General features: G+C 37.0%; 4 protein-coding genes across 6 annotated transcripts; 1 reads left to right on the top strand and 3 right to left on the bottom strand.

Moving 5' to 3' along the window:
* Nucleotides 1-174: 174 nt before the first annotated feature.
* On the bottom strand, nucleotides 175-4,468 carry LOC145220655 (membrane progesterone receptor epsilon-like). Of its 2 annotated transcripts, none has more exons than XM_080087870.1 (8): nucleotides 3,638-4,468; nucleotides 3,224-3,328; nucleotides 2,590-2,729; nucleotides 2,086-2,253; nucleotides 1,726-1,888; nucleotides 1,309-1,475; nucleotides 773-896; nucleotides 175-699 (listed from the first exon to the last, which is right to left on the bottom strand). In XM_080087870.1, the coding sequence occupies exons 1-8, from the start codon at nucleotides 3,688-3,690 to the stop codon at nucleotides 558-560; spliced, it is 1,062 nt and encodes a 353-aa protein (XP_079943996.1). In that variant the 5' UTR covers nucleotides 3,691-4,468; the 3' UTR covers nucleotides 175-557. The 2 variants fall into 2 exon arrangements, with proteins under 2 accessions (XP_079943996.1, XP_079943997.1); XM_080087871.1 differs by having other exon boundaries at nucleotides 3,634-3,689.
* Nucleotides 4,469-4,610: 142 nt separating this feature from the next.
* Nucleotides 4,611-6,649, bottom strand: LOC145220654 (mitochondrial potassium channel-like). Of its 2 annotated transcripts, none has more exons than XM_080087869.1 (6): nucleotides 6,316-6,649; nucleotides 5,993-6,168; nucleotides 5,679-5,833; nucleotides 5,518-5,612; nucleotides 5,290-5,448; nucleotides 4,611-5,215 (listed from the first exon to the last, which is right to left on the bottom strand). In XM_080087869.1, exons 1-6 carry the CDS (start codon nucleotides 6,571-6,573, stop codon nucleotides 4,934-4,936), a joined length of 1,125 nt encoding a protein of 374 aa, XP_079943995.1. In that variant the 5' UTR covers nucleotides 6,574-6,649; the 3' UTR covers nucleotides 4,611-4,933. The 2 variants fall into 2 exon arrangements, with proteins under 2 accessions (XP_079943995.1, XP_079943994.1); XM_080087868.1 differs by having other exon boundaries at nucleotides 5,518-5,621; nucleotides 6,316-6,648.
* A 410-nt stretch (nucleotides 6,650-7,059) lies between these two features.
* LOC145218302 (membrane progestin receptor gamma-like) lies at nucleotides 7,060-11,644 on the top strand. The gene is made up of 8 exons (XM_080085714.1): nucleotides 7,060-7,387; nucleotides 8,819-8,950; nucleotides 9,037-9,182; nucleotides 9,496-9,666; nucleotides 9,907-10,069; nucleotides 10,380-10,525; nucleotides 10,809-10,932; nucleotides 11,272-11,644. The coding sequence occupies exons 1-8, from the start codon at nucleotides 7,293-7,295 to the stop codon at nucleotides 11,411-11,413; spliced, it is 1,119 nt and encodes a 372-aa protein (XP_079941840.1). The 5' UTR covers nucleotides 7,060-7,292; the 3' UTR covers nucleotides 11,414-11,644.
* Nucleotides 11,645-11,704: 60 nt separating this feature from the next.
* Nucleotides 11,705-17,562, bottom strand: LOC145218295 (NACHT, LRR and PYD domains-containing protein 3-like). Its single transcript, XM_080085707.1, has 8 exons — nucleotides 16,450-17,562; nucleotides 16,148-16,247; nucleotides 14,097-15,760; nucleotides 13,696-13,857; nucleotides 13,238-13,393; nucleotides 12,860-13,021; nucleotides 12,274-12,414; nucleotides 11,705-11,941 (listed from the first exon to the last, which is right to left on the bottom strand). The coding sequence occupies exons 1-8, from the start codon at nucleotides 16,528-16,530 to the stop codon at nucleotides 11,906-11,908; spliced, it is 2,502 nt and encodes an 833-aa protein (XP_079941833.1). The 5' UTR covers nucleotides 16,531-17,562; the 3' UTR covers nucleotides 11,705-11,905.
* Between the last annotated feature and the right edge of the window lie 22 nt (nucleotides 17,563-17,584).

Here is a 17,584-nt window from a genome sequence, read left to right on the forward strand (position 1 = left end):
ATGCAGTTAAGGATGATTGCTGATTTATGATAATGACCTCAAATTCTTTCCAGCTTTGCAATAATTGTAAATTGTTAATAAAAGCAACAAGTAATACTAGCTTCTTGCTTTCAATACGTCGCTAGTGATCACCTGTTTAGGCGTATTGTTAAATCATCTCATAAAATCTAATGGTTACGACTTCGCTTGTGTATGTATATTTAAAATGTTATTCTTTAAACAGTCTCCCCTGCGAGAAAACAGATTTGGTTTTCACGTGTGTACATTTCAGACAAACTTTAGTGCACGATTTAAGGCCAGCGTTTCGATACAAATAAATAAAAGCGCAATAAATAAAAGGTCACAGTCAAAAGCAAGCTGTAGCGTCCGGCCTATAACCGTAACATGACGTAGAAAAGGTTAAACGATTGTAGCGTACAAACAGTCAAGTTGCATTGTTTGTGTATATGCGACCATGAACTCTTTACAACAAGAAGTATAATAAATAAAATACTGGTTCAACGAACATGTGCAAAATCCAACAAAAGTGAACTATACAACGTACACAATCATTACTGTTAAGAAGTTTTAGGTTTTTCACCCTTGCGCAGATACAACCAGTACAAGTAAACCACAAAATGTGTTAGAACAATTGACAAAAGAAATTGGCCAATCGTTTCACCCAAGGACATTGAAATCAGTTCGTCGTTCAAGAAATGTCTGAAAACGACAGAATATAAAATTGTTAAAATGTTCCTTGCCTCGTTTTACGAAAAATATAACTTTTACGTACCCTCCGTGGTACTTTCCTTTTATTTCAATGACCACGAGTTCCAACATAAGACTTTGAGCGTACATAGCCATTGCTGTAGCCAAGTGGAAGAACTGGTGTGAGTTTCCGAAGATGTCGAAGGTTCCTTTGAAAAGAATTGAAAGCCAATAATACAACTTATTTGTGGAGAGCAAAATATCATATTTAGGCAATTATATTAGTGTTAAAATTTCTATAATTTACTATTTTCTATGATACGATATTAATCATTTGGTAAAGTTATTGTTTGCAAATTTCGTTTGTGATATTTTGAACAAGTACTTCACATACTTCGAGGACTAAGAAACATAATTTCAGCGAAAAAAACATTAAAATCTGAACACATAATTTCAGCGAAAAACATAAAAAAAGAATGTACATTATCCATAAGGAGAGGGATTCAATTGTAGGGTAAGAACCACTACCTCTAGTTGACACCCAAACTTGAAAGCGACAATATTAACTATGCTTAAAAGTAAATGCTCCAAATAAGCTTCATATCAAAACAAATTAAATACTTGAGCTGAAGCGTTCCGGTATGTTCGACGCCTGGAAAACCAAACCAATAGTAAGGTACAATAGTTGTTCGAAAAAATGTAAAGACAAATGATGGCCCACTGCCTGGCTAACATGGTAAGTATCCATTGGCTCAACGGAAGTAAACCCAGCATCAGAAATAAAGTACCTAAAGCAAAAGACTTCTACTTTAGAGGCGATTATAAATCTACGCACCACAATTTAAGAAAGTTCTTCCGAACCCAAATCCTTGATCATCGTTTAAAGTAAATTTTGCTGGAATAATTATTAGACCTAATTAAATTTTAAAATAGGTCCAGAAACATTGTGATACTGTTTTTAGCGTTAAATCTATGCAAAAAGCTGTCTACATTTCGGTACAAAGTACTGATATTTTGACAGAATATTTTGCATTTTACCTCAACATGCAGGATCCGTACAGAATTGCAGTTCCAACAACGTACAATCCAATGGATAATGCGATTGCACTCTTCCACGAATTTTCACTAGCATAGAAGCTAGCTGCTAATGCGCATGCGCAATACACGGCAAAAATGGTAAGGGCTACTGATGACGACACATCTAGAAAGTAAGTGTTAATCGTGTAATTGAACAAGTACTTTTAAGCAAGGCATAATTAATGTAGGATGCACAAAGACATCAATTTTGACTTTCATAGTAACTTCGACTTTCCGACTCTCCTAATGAAGATTTTGTTTAGAATTATAAAACCTATTCAAGAATATGAATAATCCAAAATAGAATGATAGAAAACACACCCCAGTAGTGTTGCGTTGGGCAGAGGTAGAATTCCAAAGGAACTTTCATTCCCACCCCGTACGTGTAAATTGCAGCAAAGTCAATTGCAAAAGCGCATTGGCATGAGGTTTTCGAACGAGCAGAAAGCATATGAGCGAAAGAGCTGCACAGAAGGAGGTAGCAGGTGCCTGTGAAATACAAAAACCCGCTTTAATTACCATTGTAATTTTAAACTGCTAAGTTATGCCGAAACAACGACAACACTTCATGAGACAGTGGTTTTTAACATTTACTAACACGCCGCACTAAAACACAACTCCGTGGGTTTTTGGATTTAAAGTTCAAGATTTAAGTCCTGCAACTTCAAGTAGGCTGTACTAAACATTTTTCGAACCTTATTTCAATATAGGATGCTTGGGAGACCGTTATGCACAATTCTTTGCGACTATTGGTTTTAGAAAGCAGCATCATATGTCTCTGTGTAAAACGCCATTGGTCGGTATTTAAAGTTCAAACGGTGTTACCTATTCCGTGGGCATAAAATGGCAAAGCGTAGGGTACGTTTCCGTAAATGAAATACATTCTGATGTATCTCTGTGCAAAGTAGAGGAAGGGAAGAAAATGTGTCCAAAAGTTACCGGCTTCATTGTTCCGTTGAAATACACTACAAAGCAGAAGAAATTTCGTGAAAGATCACAGAATGTAGCTCCCCTTCCTAACAACACGCAGGCATATCACGCTTGTCGGTGTGTGCAATTTGGGCGTGCCGGCAATTCAAAGGGAAAACATTTATTCAAAACCATTCATTAGCTTTTCTATTCTAAATATTTTAGTAAACAACAAAAACTCCACTGATGTTAACTTAACCACCAGCGGCTTGTTGAAGAAAGTGTCAAGACAAAAATGGCTTGTGACGTTAAACACATTACTTCTGTGACGTAACAAAATACGTTTTTGACCTAATGTGGAAAATTGTAAAATTTACGGAATTGACTTTAAACTGGCCCGGGAGTACCACCTTCAAAAACGGGTAATATATACGTAAATTTATACAACACAATTTTAATTAACTTTTACATGTGATCAAGCAGTCTTTTAAACCTAATCAGTCGTTTGCTGCGTCCTGATACATTTTTTTCGGCATAACGACGGAAATACCTTTTAACATAATAGTACAATGGCTGGTCGATACGACGATATCCCGTTTGCACGTAAGGGCGATGCATCACTTCCGGCACGTCTTCACGGCATCCACAGCCATGCCTGCGGATAAGCATTGTGTTATACTTAGAGTACAGTGTTGTGTGTGTACAAGAGCTTTGTTTAACGTAAGAAATACGAAAGCCCTAGAAAACGGATTGTTAGTATCTAAACAGGAAAAACAGATTGTAATCCGTCCCCCCACCTATCTACTTTATAGGGTAGTACCCAATTTTACTGCCACAAGGGGCATAATAAGCAGAATTGTGCTTTGACGGCCAACAAAACATTAGTTTTACCTTGCTGGTAGTAATACTTTGTTATACAGCTTAGTATATATACGTGACATTTACAAACTAAAGCCACACCTACTTTTCATTTTTGTGGCATGGTTTAGAATTCGCATATTGTCCATTGGCTTCCATGGGGATCAGAAAATCTTTTCAGCCACAGAAACATAAACAACTGTGAAGCGCTGTTTAAAACTAAACAACCTCTACACAAAATCAAAACAGAACTTGCTGATTCATATCACTAATTACAGTTAGGCTTTTCTGAGGAAACTCTGGGAAACGAGATTTGCCATATGCCAAACACATCAGTGCGTGCTATCAAATACCATTTCAAAAACCGCTGTCGGAAAAATACTACTTAATGGGCAACCACAATGTTTTGCATGACTTGATGACTATTCCTACTGTCTATTCTTGCGAATGCTAACCCAACTCCCCTAACATTTAACACAGGTCATTTCAAATCGTCACATCGTACAATAGCCTATTGCCGCCGGCGGGTGTTGTTGTTTCGTTGGAAGTAGTATTTCAACGCCACGACAGTGCCAAGACATCTAACCTTTCGGTTTGCTGCTGGAAACTTGCTTACCGTAAAACTGTAAGGCACCTTCAATAGTTTGCACTAATCCATGCATCATAGCACAAATTGCTGTCTATGTGTTTACAGATCGCTTCAAATAATGAATAAGCAGTGACGCATGGCTGGCTGTTGCGTCAAGAACACCACACATTTAGGCCAACTGCTCATAAACTATGTCAGAAAAGGTTTGCGTATAAACTATATCAGAAAAGTCGCGACGAAGCAAAACCTTACCTACCAACGCATCTCTGACATAAGGTCGTCCAAACCACGTAGCTATACTAACGCACTGTCAGTTTGTTTACATAGACAATCTGCATCTGGTTAGAAGCTTTACGTAAACTACGTAACCTTCCTATATGTTAGTTAAATACAAACAAAAACACCATCAAAAGGAAAAAATGTTGCCTGCTGTAACTAACCTGCTTTGTAAGCAATGCTGTCTTGACCTGCTGTTCCAGATTTAGCTCAATAACGGACGCATGCTTTTGTATTAGTAAAGACTTGGACAGGCGTCTTATTGCGTGTTGTCATAACGTCATCTTAGTTCCGGACATGGCGCTTACGCATTGTAAGATAGGAGACTTAACACATAAAAACGGTACGAAGGAAATTCTTGGCCGTGGTATTCATAACTAGTTTGGTTAACGAATTTGAACAACTCCATGTGGCAATGAGAAGTCAAAGACAACCAAGAAAAAACAAACAAAACAAAAAATCAAATGCAGACTAACCTTGTAGGCAAATCTTGTACAACGGTTGTTTAATTGCCCACATTGACAACAAGAAAAAATATTACACAGTGAGAACATAATACAAGGCAGACATAACAGCACCCCATATGATTATATCGTTGACAGGTTTCGGCGTAACAGTCACCAACTCTTCATTTTCATCATCCTCTGCATGTTGAGTTGGGCTTGCATTTTCAACATTGCTGATGTCTTTTGAACTCAGTGCTTTTAATTTCGCATTTATTTTACTGATCTCATTCATTATGTCAGCTTGAAGGTATTGTTTGGAATTTGCAACTCCGCAATCAATTTTGTTGACCGAAGCCCTGATTTGTTGTAATTCCTAAAGAAAGATTTGATATGCATATTTGTTAATCAAAACAGTTACAAAGGTATCATTTAAAACAGTGAAAAAACCTTGTGTATGTGGTTTAACATATAGCTTGCTTTGTCTGTTGACAAATTGGCTGCTTCATTTTCAGAAGGCAAATCAATTAACTTGTTGGCCAATGTTGCCTCCAGCTGTGTAATTTCATCTTTTACATCAACATATCTCTCTTGAATAAAAGGCATAACCTGCAACACATTGGTGAAAGAAGCATTTTTAATGTTCTAAAAAAAACGCTTTTTTATTTTTAATGTAACCTTGTCAATTAAATCCTTAAGTTCTGTATTGTCTTGTTTTTCTTTCACCATTTGCTTCAATTCAGAGGTTCTGACACGATTTATGTAGGAAGAACCTATAAAACCTAAATAAAAATGTCAAACACAACAAAAAATATAAGTTTAATTACAAATGACTGTACCTAGTATGGTCCCAATGACTGATCCAATCAAAGACCAATTTTTTGTCCGTTCCACCCTAGCCCTTTCTTTTTCATAACTGTCCCGCATTGCAGCAGATAACTCCAAAAATGTGTCTCTTTCTTTTTCTTCAGCAACATCAAGATTGGCTTTTACACTAAAACAAAAATTTGCAATTACACAGAACTAGTGGCAGTGTAGTGCTTCTATTTATTTTTAGGCCTGATAAATAACAAAATACCGAGTAAACATCTTCAAGCAGTGACAGCATTTTTTATTTGTCTACTTTGTTTTCCTTTTTTAATAGTTTTCTTACGTTTCTTCCTTCATTACAAGTTCATGTTGTTCACTTGCAAGTTGTGGATAAAGAGGATTTGAATAATTGACATGACTCAATCTTTCACGGACATGTTTTAATTCATCACGAATGGTAACCATATCCCGCATAATCAACCTCTCCTCCATCCGAGCATCCAGAAACTTCTTTTCTGCCTTGAAAAACAAACAAAATAGAATATGTAACTTTCAATAAATCACCTCTAACTCAGCTTCATGTTTAAACAGTTTAAGAGTAATCAACAGTAATCAAGTTACCCATATCCATATGTTTGTATAAGCATTACGAAGTGTATGGCTTACATTTTTAACTTCATGTTGAGCATTTTGGACATCTGTAAGTCCCACATACTCTTCATAGTTTTTGTAAAAGTTTTCATATCTATGTCGAAATACTTCTTTAAACTGCTTTGCTCTTTCAGAAGCAGAATTCCAATAAAATTTAGTAGCAATTGTAGGAGTAGAAACAGAGAGGAGCTGATGGTTTGACAAAATTTGTGACTTTTGTGTACATGTTATTAAGCCATGACATTTATTGCAAAGCAAGTGCCTGGACCACATCCCATGAACTACTGCCCCACCTCTTAGTCACGTGACACAATCATCTAAACAAAACGATGACGTATATAAGGCAGTGTTAGTTTTATTCTAAGCTAAAACAAAATTAGTTTTATTCTTACAGCACACATTCTCGAATTTAATACAGTAAAAATAGTAAAACAAGACAAGATAAAAGGGGAAAGTAATAAGCTATACAGCGTTATTGTTCAGCACAAGACCAAACACAGACCAACACCATATTAACCTTTGCACAGTACAGGGTGAATCCCCAATATGCGTGTGAAGATAGAAATCGTCATCAATTAGTGGAATTAAAAATTATATTAAAACGTCATTCATTAAAAAACGATATTAAAAAGTCACATTTTTCTAAAACAACAATCCGTAACAGTTAAAAAATGCCTTGGTAGTTTTTGTTGTCTGAGAAGATGAATTTCCTAATCGGTTGTGAAGATACATTTTTTTGATCTTTTTTGTCTGGGAAAGATAAATTTCCTAATCGGTTTGGCTTTGAAAAATCAAAAATGTAAACAAATGATGGTCAGTTGTGAGAAATGTGCTGTATTTATCGTGGACCGCCTGAAGCCTAGATTTCTGTCCAACCCAGACGTCATGTCGTAATCATCAGTTGGTGTCATGCGTGATATTATTCGTTGGTAACTTAGCTCACAGCGGACAGTAATGTGTAGCACTGCCAGAACGTGAGGACAGTTTACAGGATGAGTCTGTTTGAAGCATCAGAACTTAGAGATTCAAAATGTGAAAGTCGTTCTTCAATAGTGGAATCTGAAAAAAGTTTGTTAAGGAAAAGCAGGTGGGTGAAGTATTTTACTTGACCAGGTTATAGTTTTGTGTTAAACGCTTTGGAATGTACAAGTGAAAGTATTGTTACTCTTTTGCGTCAAAGTACAAGCACATTTCGTTCCTGTGAGTTCCAATGCTATTCGTGTTAAATTTCTGCAAAATTGGTCTGGAATTTATATCATATCCCACAAAAAAACATTAACGTTGTGACCTAAACCAGTGGTTCTCAACCGCAGGACCGCGGACCGGCACCGGTCCGCGTCAACGTTACGGCCGGTCCGCCAAATATATTACAATTTTATATCTGAATTGCAAAATGCAAGATGTTGAAGGCAGAGAAATCGTGTGGAAGTCAACGCTCTATTTCGCCTTGCAAAAAACTTCATTAGAAACGCGTTTAACACGTATGATATCAAACAGACAGCAGCAAACTTCTCATTAAATTGAATTTTTCGTATTTTTTTGATCTGCATATTTGTGTCGTGATTACATTTTGGGTTGATTTTGAAAGTCCACCGGTCCACAAAATTATTTTTGAAAGTTTACCGGTCCGCAAACTTAAAAGGTTGAGAACCACTGACCTAAACTGTGCCGCACTTTCAAATCATCGCGTTTTTACAATGAATGACGATACAATAACATGCTGAGCCATTTATATGTGGATGTATTACAATCTTTAAAGAATATGTTTAATGTTGCCAACAAAATGCCAAATAATACGTCAACTTTGTGTGGCCAAAACATATCAGAAATTTTAGCCGCATTTGATTTTCTTTATATGTGTTTGCAGACACTAGAATATGCCCATCCCACGATATGACATTTGGCCTAGTCGGCCTACGCAAGGTTTATACCACAGCGTCATATTGCAGCATTAACCGCATGATTTGCGCAGGATGTAGATACGTCATCGCAGTGTGACGTAGACCTACAAACTGGGCTATGTATTGCTCATAGCGCAATTGCGTTGACATTCTCAGAAAACCGTTATTTTTAGCATGTTTTCAAACGAAGGCTTCCCAAAATACTATATACTTCAACATCAGTATAAGAACCATGCCTTATATCGAATATGTTCTCTTCGTTGTGGTAAAATGACTGTTGCTTGTTAATGTGTTTGTGCATTAAATCTAAATTACAACCCCGATGTATTATAGCGCGTAAAAATGATTTTGCGTCTCAGGACGGTTAGGATGGGTGTTCGTGATTATAGTAAGCTTCCCTTCAGCTGTGCCAAAGGAAGTTGGTCAGGTTGTATGAGGATGCTATAACTTTTTGATGGACTAAACTTTGTATATGGCGTATTTTAATATTTGCACAATATTGTATACAACTCAGGAAATTACAGCTTTGCCGCAGAATAAAGAGTTTAAACATCAAAAGTGGTGCAGTTAAGCCTATCACGATTACCGATTTTAACAAGAAATTTTGTGTTTTACAGATACTTGTTGACCAAGTGCTTATCCTCACACAATACCATAACCCAATCACAAGTCTTGCCATGCCACAAACAGATCTATGTTTTAGCCTGGTATCGGCCCCGCTATCAATCACCATGGTATTACATAAAAAGGTTCGTTCTCATTCATCTTTTCAAGTCAAAAAACGTAGAAAGTTGAGGTACATATATTGTATAATAATGAAGTTTTTCTTTTATAGTGTATTTCAATACAACAACGAAGCACTCAACTTCTGGACACACTTTATACCGCTACTGCACTTTCTTTATAGTTACTACTATTTTTATTTGGACGTCGAGCATTCAAATGAAACTTTTTGTTTTCCCTATTATGCCCATGGTCTAGGTAAGTAACAACACATTTGCAAGGCTTGGTGGGCCTGTGCAACTTTGTCAATGCGCAATAAAATGGTTGAAAGAGATTTGACACATTACCATAAAACCATTTTTTGATGCAAAAGAATATCTGTGGCACCAACATAAGCTACAACGTAGTCTAGTCGTTGGTACAACCAAGAAACTATTGCCCCAGTTTCTTACAAATTTTAAACACGCTTAGGCTACAATACAAAATTTACTGTATCGCCAATGGCCTCAAGCTTCCATAACAAGCTTATACAACAACACATATAATACAAAATTCAACAATATTTTTTTAGGTTGTTGTATCGTATTGGCTGCGAGTTCTACCGCACACTTGTTCGCTTCGCATTCAGAGGCAGTTTGTTACAGTTGTTATGCATTGGACAGAGCGTGCATTTTCACATACGCTTTTTCGATACGCGTCGCATTTGAGCATTACCTCTGTCCTATGGGACACTTTTGCAATTGTAAGTATTCATAATAAGTAGGCTCTGCTGTGTAGGCTGCCATAAAAGAGTTTCCTGTCTTACGAACGCGCTGCCGTGTTTTGTAAACAATACATTCTGCCTGGATTTTTGTTATGTTTGCCAGAGTGAATTTGGACCCAGATATCATTTTGCCAAGTTTAACGTTTCTTCTCTTAAAAAGTTGACAGAGTTTGATCAATGCATTTCAGTTGCTTTTAGAAATCACACTTTTCTTTTCAGGGCCTTCCTCCGCAGTTACGCTTGCCATCTTCGCTTCGTATTGGTCACTTTCGTTTGCGGTTGTGCTTTTTGCTGAAACATACGCTACAACTTTGGGAAGAGTTATAATGGTTGTAACCAACCTTATTGGCGGATTTGTTGGATTTTCTTCGTGTATTTTAAGGTGATCCTTTTTTATGAGGTTGTTTTTTAACTGCGCCATGTTTTTCAGTAAATTACTGATCCGAAGGTCAACAACCTTTCAAGAGTTGCAATACTTATTATCAGATATGGGTAAATCCAATATGTTTTTTTGCAAGCCCTTTTCATAAAACTAATTATCCGAATGCTTATGGACATAACCAAACAGAAAGTAATAGCTTAAAATGTACAAAAAATGCGTTACCTAGTTAATCTTCCTATTAAAAAAGATATACGTTTAGTAAAGTAAAAAAATTAGGTAAAAATTCACGTTTAATTGAACAACAATGCAGATACTACTTCGATTTTTCCCCGCATCCTGAACACATGAGCTTTCACATCGGCCACGATTTTTCCAACTTAATGGCAATGGCGGCCGGAACATTCATCATCGGTTGTCTTATCTACAGTTTTCGCATTCCGGAAATATTTTCACCCGGTAAGCAACTGATTTAGCGCCCATTTAGCTGTAATGTGGCAACCCACAACACCATGCTACACAAAATCGTATTATGCCAAGTCTATTGAAAGCGTCATCGCTGTCCCAGGCCCGAATCAAGCCCGTTTTTTTTAGACTCGAGCCCGAACCCGACCCGAATAGCCCTGCCTGGCACTCTGGCATGATTCCAGTATTGAATACATGTTTGAAAACCTGTAAGCAAAACCGGGCTTAAATACTACAAATACACAAGTTACAATTAAAAGTCTTGGACTTTGTACAGGCACGTTCGACGTGATAGGGAGATCCCACCAGTGGATGCACGTTTTTACAGCAGCCTCGATGTATGCACAAAGCGCCATGTTTCGATACAACATTGATGAAATACGAGACAAGCTTGATTCTGGGTAAGTTTTGTTTGTTTGATAACTGCTCGCAAAAACTCTTTCATAAGCGTTTTGACTTTTAACCTTAGAGCTATATGACATCGTAATTTAATAGGGCAATGAGATTAGATTTACAAAGAAAGTTAGATTTACAAAGAAAACATGGTCCTAGTAAAACTTATAGAGTTGTAGTAACTAAGTTGCAGTTTCACACCAAGAACTTCAGTATTCATTTATATGTCGTTTAATAACTATGTAAAATCACTAAATTTTAGCGACTGCAATAAATTGGTTTGCCTATCCATTTTAAGTAAAAATCGAATAGTTCGTTGTACATTGTGACAATCAACTTTTAAACAGAATCATTTTGGAAGAAGATGTTAGTGTAACGTTTGGGGAAACAATAGGAGCTGTGATCGCTTCAGCGATTCTCACCAACTCGGCAATTCTGCTTCACTGGGCTATAGTGCGCCGAGGCGACCCCAAGCGGAAAAGAGTTTGACCTAAAACCTGCGAGTTCATTTACTGTTCAATAGTGAAATTGCTGTTAACGCTTTACTGGCTTGCAAAAGAGTGGTACTTTAATTTTTGCGTATGACTAACAGTGTTATAGTGTATAGAAAAGTGTTAGAAAATGCGCATAGTGTGTTTTTTACCTTATTTCTTCAAAACTGCTTTCATATTTATCGCTTATGTCATGTTTTGCGATGTCTTAATAAATCTCCAGAAAGATGTTTTTTTTTCACTCTTTAGTTAAACTGATTGATAGACTGCTAACATTTCAACATTGAAACATGAACTAAAAATATTGTGGTCACACTAACTATTCCAACAAACCTCATAATTTATTCACTTTTTTTTAAGAATATAAATTCAAACAAACAGAAAAAATAAGACGCTATGTTGCAGTTAACAAAAATGCAATTCTAATGCTTAACGATGATAAAAAAATTGTGACATTGCAGGTGCTCGTTTTTGTAATGTTTTTCGTTGTTTACTTCCCATTAAGACCCATGATTCGACAGCAGCTCTGCAAATAGATACAAAATTAACTTAGGTCAAATCCGACACTTATCAAATGCCTTGTCTATGCTACTCCACAAAACTAGGTAAATCTTCACATGGATTTCTCGATGAAATGGAAACTTTTACTTATGTTTCAAATCTAATTCCATATTAGAATTCCATATTTGAACAAGAAAAAGCTGTTTTTAAGCTACAGCCGTAAAAAACTATTGGGATAAAAGAAAAATTAAAGCATGCACAGAAAAAATATTTGAAGTTTTTTTTTATTTGACTAAATGAATAAATATATTTTTGGACATATTGAACAAAATATTGCGTCAAAACAATCAATTTTACCTGGTCCCGGAATTCTTGTACACCATCCATTGAGATTCCACAATTCCCCAAATGCAACCATTGGATTTTGCTGGCGCATTGTGCAAGATATTGAGCACCAAGATCACCGATCAAATTCCAGTCCAAAAAGAGTCGAAACATCTAAAAAATTCGAACGCTTTTAGTAAACAAGTTGTGTTCACTTAACTAAAAATAAAATTGATAATGTTGTATCATAAAACGCTGTCATCATCAGTGAGACAGTGCACAAGCAAGGCAGCACGTTTATATCCTCGAAAGAAACGAGGAAAAATGCTAATAAGTTACGACAAAACCGACTAAGGGGATACAGACAGTATACGAAACAAACGCAATTAAAACAAGTGTGAAAAAGCCAAAGAGACATAGAAGTTTTGTTGATGTTCTGTTTCGGTTCATGTTATGAAACAGTTGATTTGATTGTGGCTAGTTTTGGTCAATGAAAACCTAGCTACGCAATTGGACAATAACTAAGTCGGACATAGCTGCTTAACGTTATAAAGGCATTAAATGGTGGATCAAGGGACACCTTATATACCGTTATGATAAAGTGTTTGGCGTTACCTACCGGCTGCTTTAAAGTACTGATGACATCGGTAAACAACTTAATGTCGTCTGAAGTTAAATTGCAGTCTTCAAGACCAAGGATTTTGAGTTCAGGGATGCACGATGCAATGTGTTCGACTCCAAGACGCTTGATTGGGTTTCCACCAAGGTCCAGCTGCTTAATCTTAAATAATTATCAAAAAATATAAATTTCAGAGTTCAAGCCAAGCCAATTTTTAAATACAGTTGCAACTTGCAAACAGTTAGGTACACTAAGATTGTTATCAAAGAGTGTATCAGATAAGATAACTGTTGTACAAAAAATAACGAGTACAAAAACAGATTTATGGCGTTGTTTGACCAGGAATGAATGCACAACTATACAAATAGATAAACTTACGGGATGCTTGGTGTACCGAATTTTTGAGCAGAATGACTTCAGTCCATTTCCCGTGATCTTGTTTTTTGTCAACCACCATACGTCGACATTTTCAATACATTGTGACAGGTTGTCAAGGGATGCGATGGGATTTTTGCTCAAATTTAGTATGTCAATCTGCAAAAGTTTAAACAAGTTACACGTGCCACTGTTTGTCGTAAAACAGTCACTGCATAATCACAATGTTTTGCTTATCAACAAAACTGGAGAAAATACTAGCTGCATAAATCGTATAATTCAACCTTATACAGTAAATCAACAAAACCAGCACTATTGATAGTAGAAGTCACGACAATTTACTTAGGGAGCTTATGGACATCCAAGCAAATAAATTTGTTGAACGAAACATTGGCATATGACAAGAAACGTGTAAACGAATAAAAGCAGAAAAATGTTCGATATGGGTACAAATCTGTTACCGGATTAGTTCTTTTTGACAATCCTTCCGCCAAAATGCAAGTGGTTCTGTCAGTGATATTGCAATCAACGAGCTCCAACAACGTTAGGTTGCTCAGTTGTGGAATTACAAGTTTCATTTCTGAAATTCCTATCGTCGCTTCGCGAACATGCATGGTTTCAATCTGCATAAATCGAAGTCAAAATAAATATACTTCATATATGAGTTAATATAGAAAACAGGATACTGCACATTGAAGGAAGAAATTAAAAAACAAAAAGCTAAAATAAAAAAGATCATACACCATCCTAATGAACTTTGGCTAAATTGTAAGCTCAACGTTTAAAATTGTGCACACATTTTTTACGTTGGTAAGGGCCAAGTTTAATCTTAGTTTTGAATATAAACCTGGTAAGAACATACCTCATGTTTTGTGTTAACAGCTCCAAGAAAAGAGCCAATTCCGTCAGGACTACTGAAAGACAAAGGGTGAGTAGGGTTGCATTTTATGCGCACGCTCCTTATCATGCAAGTTAGCGTCGACACCAGGGCGGATTCTTCGTTAGGCATTAGTCTATCACCTAAAGTCAGCACTTCAGGAAAGATCTCGGCCAAACACGTTTGTAACTCCGAATACTGACATTCTTGAACCAGACGACAAAGTCTTAAGACCTGGTACTGCTTCCCCAGTGGGCTGTTTTTCAAAAACGATTTTAAGCAGTTGACTCTTTCCGAGAAATTCCAGTTGCAATTGCCAATGGAAATATCATATATTTTTCGTAATACCACGGGATTGCACATGCCGAAAAGAAACTTCAAAGGAGTTTCCCAGTGATCAACTGTTTTAGCTGTTTGCGTTAAATGCTTCGTAAGCTCATCAGGTGAACAAAATCGGATCAAGTGAAAAGCAACGAAGAAATCTTGCCAAATTTGCTCAAAGCGGTATTTCTTGGTCTTCACCTCAAGATGAATTGTTTCCTGAGCTTCATATTCGCTACAAAAGGGTTTCAAAACTTCAAGGACAGCCTCTGCAACGTCGATATGGGCAAAGTTTCTTGTATTTTTTCGTTTGCAGTTGAACGCCAGTTTTGCAATTGACTGAAGATGCAATAGAGATGGTGGAAATTGGTTTGTCAGTATAAAGTCTTGAAGCTGAGAGATTAAGATGTCTGTAATGGAAATAGCCTGTTGGGACGAACACTTACTGATGTGGTTTACCACAGTGATAAGATATACCGGAACATGACAAATGTCGTTAAGCTTTCTTTGTTCCGACAGATATTTCTCAACGTTTTGGTAACTGACGCTATCGGGGCACAGCTTTCTACACAAAGCATCTTTTCCATCTTTTGCAAGAACCAACACTTTCAAGACGAAATGTGGCTTGTAGGCTTCATGCAGTTGGCGAAACGCGCCTGTTCTAAGGGTGACAAGTTTTCTGGCATTCATAAGCAAATGACCAGAGAGTAGGCCTCTGAGTATATCTGCGGGATAGCTAAGATCGTAAAGAAAAGTTGGAGGTAAAAATTCAGAGAAATTTTCCTCGGAAGCTTTGTCGAGACCTTCTATGAAAATAGTAACATTGGCCGACTGGTTTAATTCGCCGAGCAGAATTTCAACAGACTCCTTGCTATGCGTACACGACGGAACCAAAAGTTGCAACACATTACATTTCTTGGTGTAATCAATAGCCTGGCAGTTGATATAAAACACGTAAGTGTTGTCAGCCATAGACGAAGTTGATAGCAATGACTCCAACATCATCCTAGAGAAGACTGTCTTACCTATTCCTGCCCGACCGATGACGCAAACAGTTGTGCCAAAGCGTTGTTCAAATGACGTTCGTCCAACGCTGGTTGAATACAACGCGAAAGCCTCGCGTTTTGCGTAATCAACTGCTCTTTCAAACAGCTTGTTAGCATCTATACCTTCCGTGGTTTCTGAAAACTGTGGGTCAATTGGACAACTGTTCCGTCTTTGTGAATCACAGACAGATAGTTGGTTTGTGAATGTCAATGGTACAGGGTCCGGGCCTGTCAGATGTTCCTTTAGTTGACTTAACAACGTTGAAACTTGTATTGCTCTTTCTGCAACAGAAACATGTGATTGAGTTGAGTTCATTTCGCTTGGTGAAAGAAAACATAGTGACACAATAACACTAAAACAATCACCTGGCCGGAAAATGGCTGCGTTAATGGATAACCGGTTAACGCGCTGCAGCTAGACCGCAATATAAAGCGTTATTTGATTTTTATTAAAGACTGTATGTAAAAAGCGTTTTGCGAACACTTATCACTAGGCTTCAGCTGGTTTTACCATTAATGTTATAATGGTTTAACGCGCTGCAGCTAGATCGTATTATAAAGCGTTATTTGACAGCATTTATAAAGATAAAGTCAAAAATTATCACTAGGCTTCAGCTGGTTTTAACAATAATGTTATTTAATTTAGGTTGTTATTCAAAATTTTCTTACTTAATGTTTCATTATTTGATTCGTCTGGGATCTCTTGCGACGGTGGCATTGAAATAGAGCATTCAATATAAACAGTCTGAGCGATTATTGAAGTCTCGTTCTGCAAAATACGACCTCACATTAATAATACTGGACCTACCAGTAAAGATTTCTGCGTGTTATGAAACAAATTCGCATAAAATCAGTCATAACGAGAATTTCTTAAACGCTTAACAGGGAGACATTAGTCCCTGTTTTAGTGTAATTGTTTGTTTTAGGCTAATTTCATTTTGCTACTACGTTTTACGAATCCCGAACTTAACCTGTTGGGGAATATGATTGTCTTCTCTTTCTTCGGTATCCTGCGGCAAAGACACTTTTTTGCTCGGATGCCTAGAAACCATCTTGTCTGCTTCAGGAGGCAGCTTTCAGGACAACGACAACATATACTGCTGAGCATTATTTCAGATCATTAAGTCTACACACTAACACCAACGTATGAAGTCAGCCATTCAGTCGCAATCCAATAAGTGATTAATTCTGGTTGGTTGATGACGCCTAGCCGAAGGAGTTCAATCCTACGCGAAGCGCACTTACGTTGTGTCATATGTGGGATATATATGGACACAACTGGATTACAAACTACACCTGCATTGTGAAGCAAGATTTACACAGTGATACAACAGAGCATTTTTTTGCCTAGTTTACCTTCGGGCGTTTTGGAAGATCCCACGTTTCTCTTAACAAGCTAATCCCGCAAAATCCTTGCGTTAACAGTGAGTGACATTGTAAATAAAATTTAGAGTAAAATCGTTAAATCACTTTTCTACTTCAAATAACTTAATGTCAGAACCTTTGTTTACCCCGATAAACAAACCCTGTTAACAGCAATAACTGAAAAAAGTCCCGTCTTATTCAGTGCCGGATTAAGGGTCTGCTGGCCAGTAGGCACAGGGTCAGAAAATCAGAGAATTATCAGTGTTGCCAAATCACTGTCACAAAGATCGTTGTTGCAACTATAGCACAGGGTACCGTGCAAAAACTTGGTCATATGCCTAACTAAACAAGAAATTTGCGCGTTTTTGCGATTGAAAACGCGTTAACTAGTTTTTGGGGGTCAATCTTCCGCAGTATATCGCTTTCAATACACATAAGTGCCAGTGTACGAAGATAAATACTTATTAGTTTAGAAAATAGTTATTTTGAACATGACTAAATTTCTACTGATTTTAAAGTGGCCTGGATTTTTGACTGGCCTGTAGGCACGTGCCTACTTTGCCTAATGGTTAATCCAGCACTGGTCTTATTGTGTTTTTCCTAAATAATACTTTGCTGGTTGTTTAGCATATGTAACTGTATTAATGCCACAAAAAAAGAAAAATGTATTTAGTTATAATAGTGTAATTTAGCATATGTTTTGCTTAATATAACCAAGTTCTGGTCCTGGACCACCATTGA

The sequence above is a fragment of the Phallusia mammillata genome, chromosome 3 (genome assembly GCF_965637545.1).
Source record: "Phallusia mammillata chromosome 3, kaPhaMamm4.hap1.1, whole genome shotgun sequence".
Classification (NCBI taxonomy): domain Eukaryota; kingdom Metazoa; phylum Chordata; class Ascidiacea; order Phlebobranchia; family Ascidiidae; genus Phallusia; species Phallusia mammillata.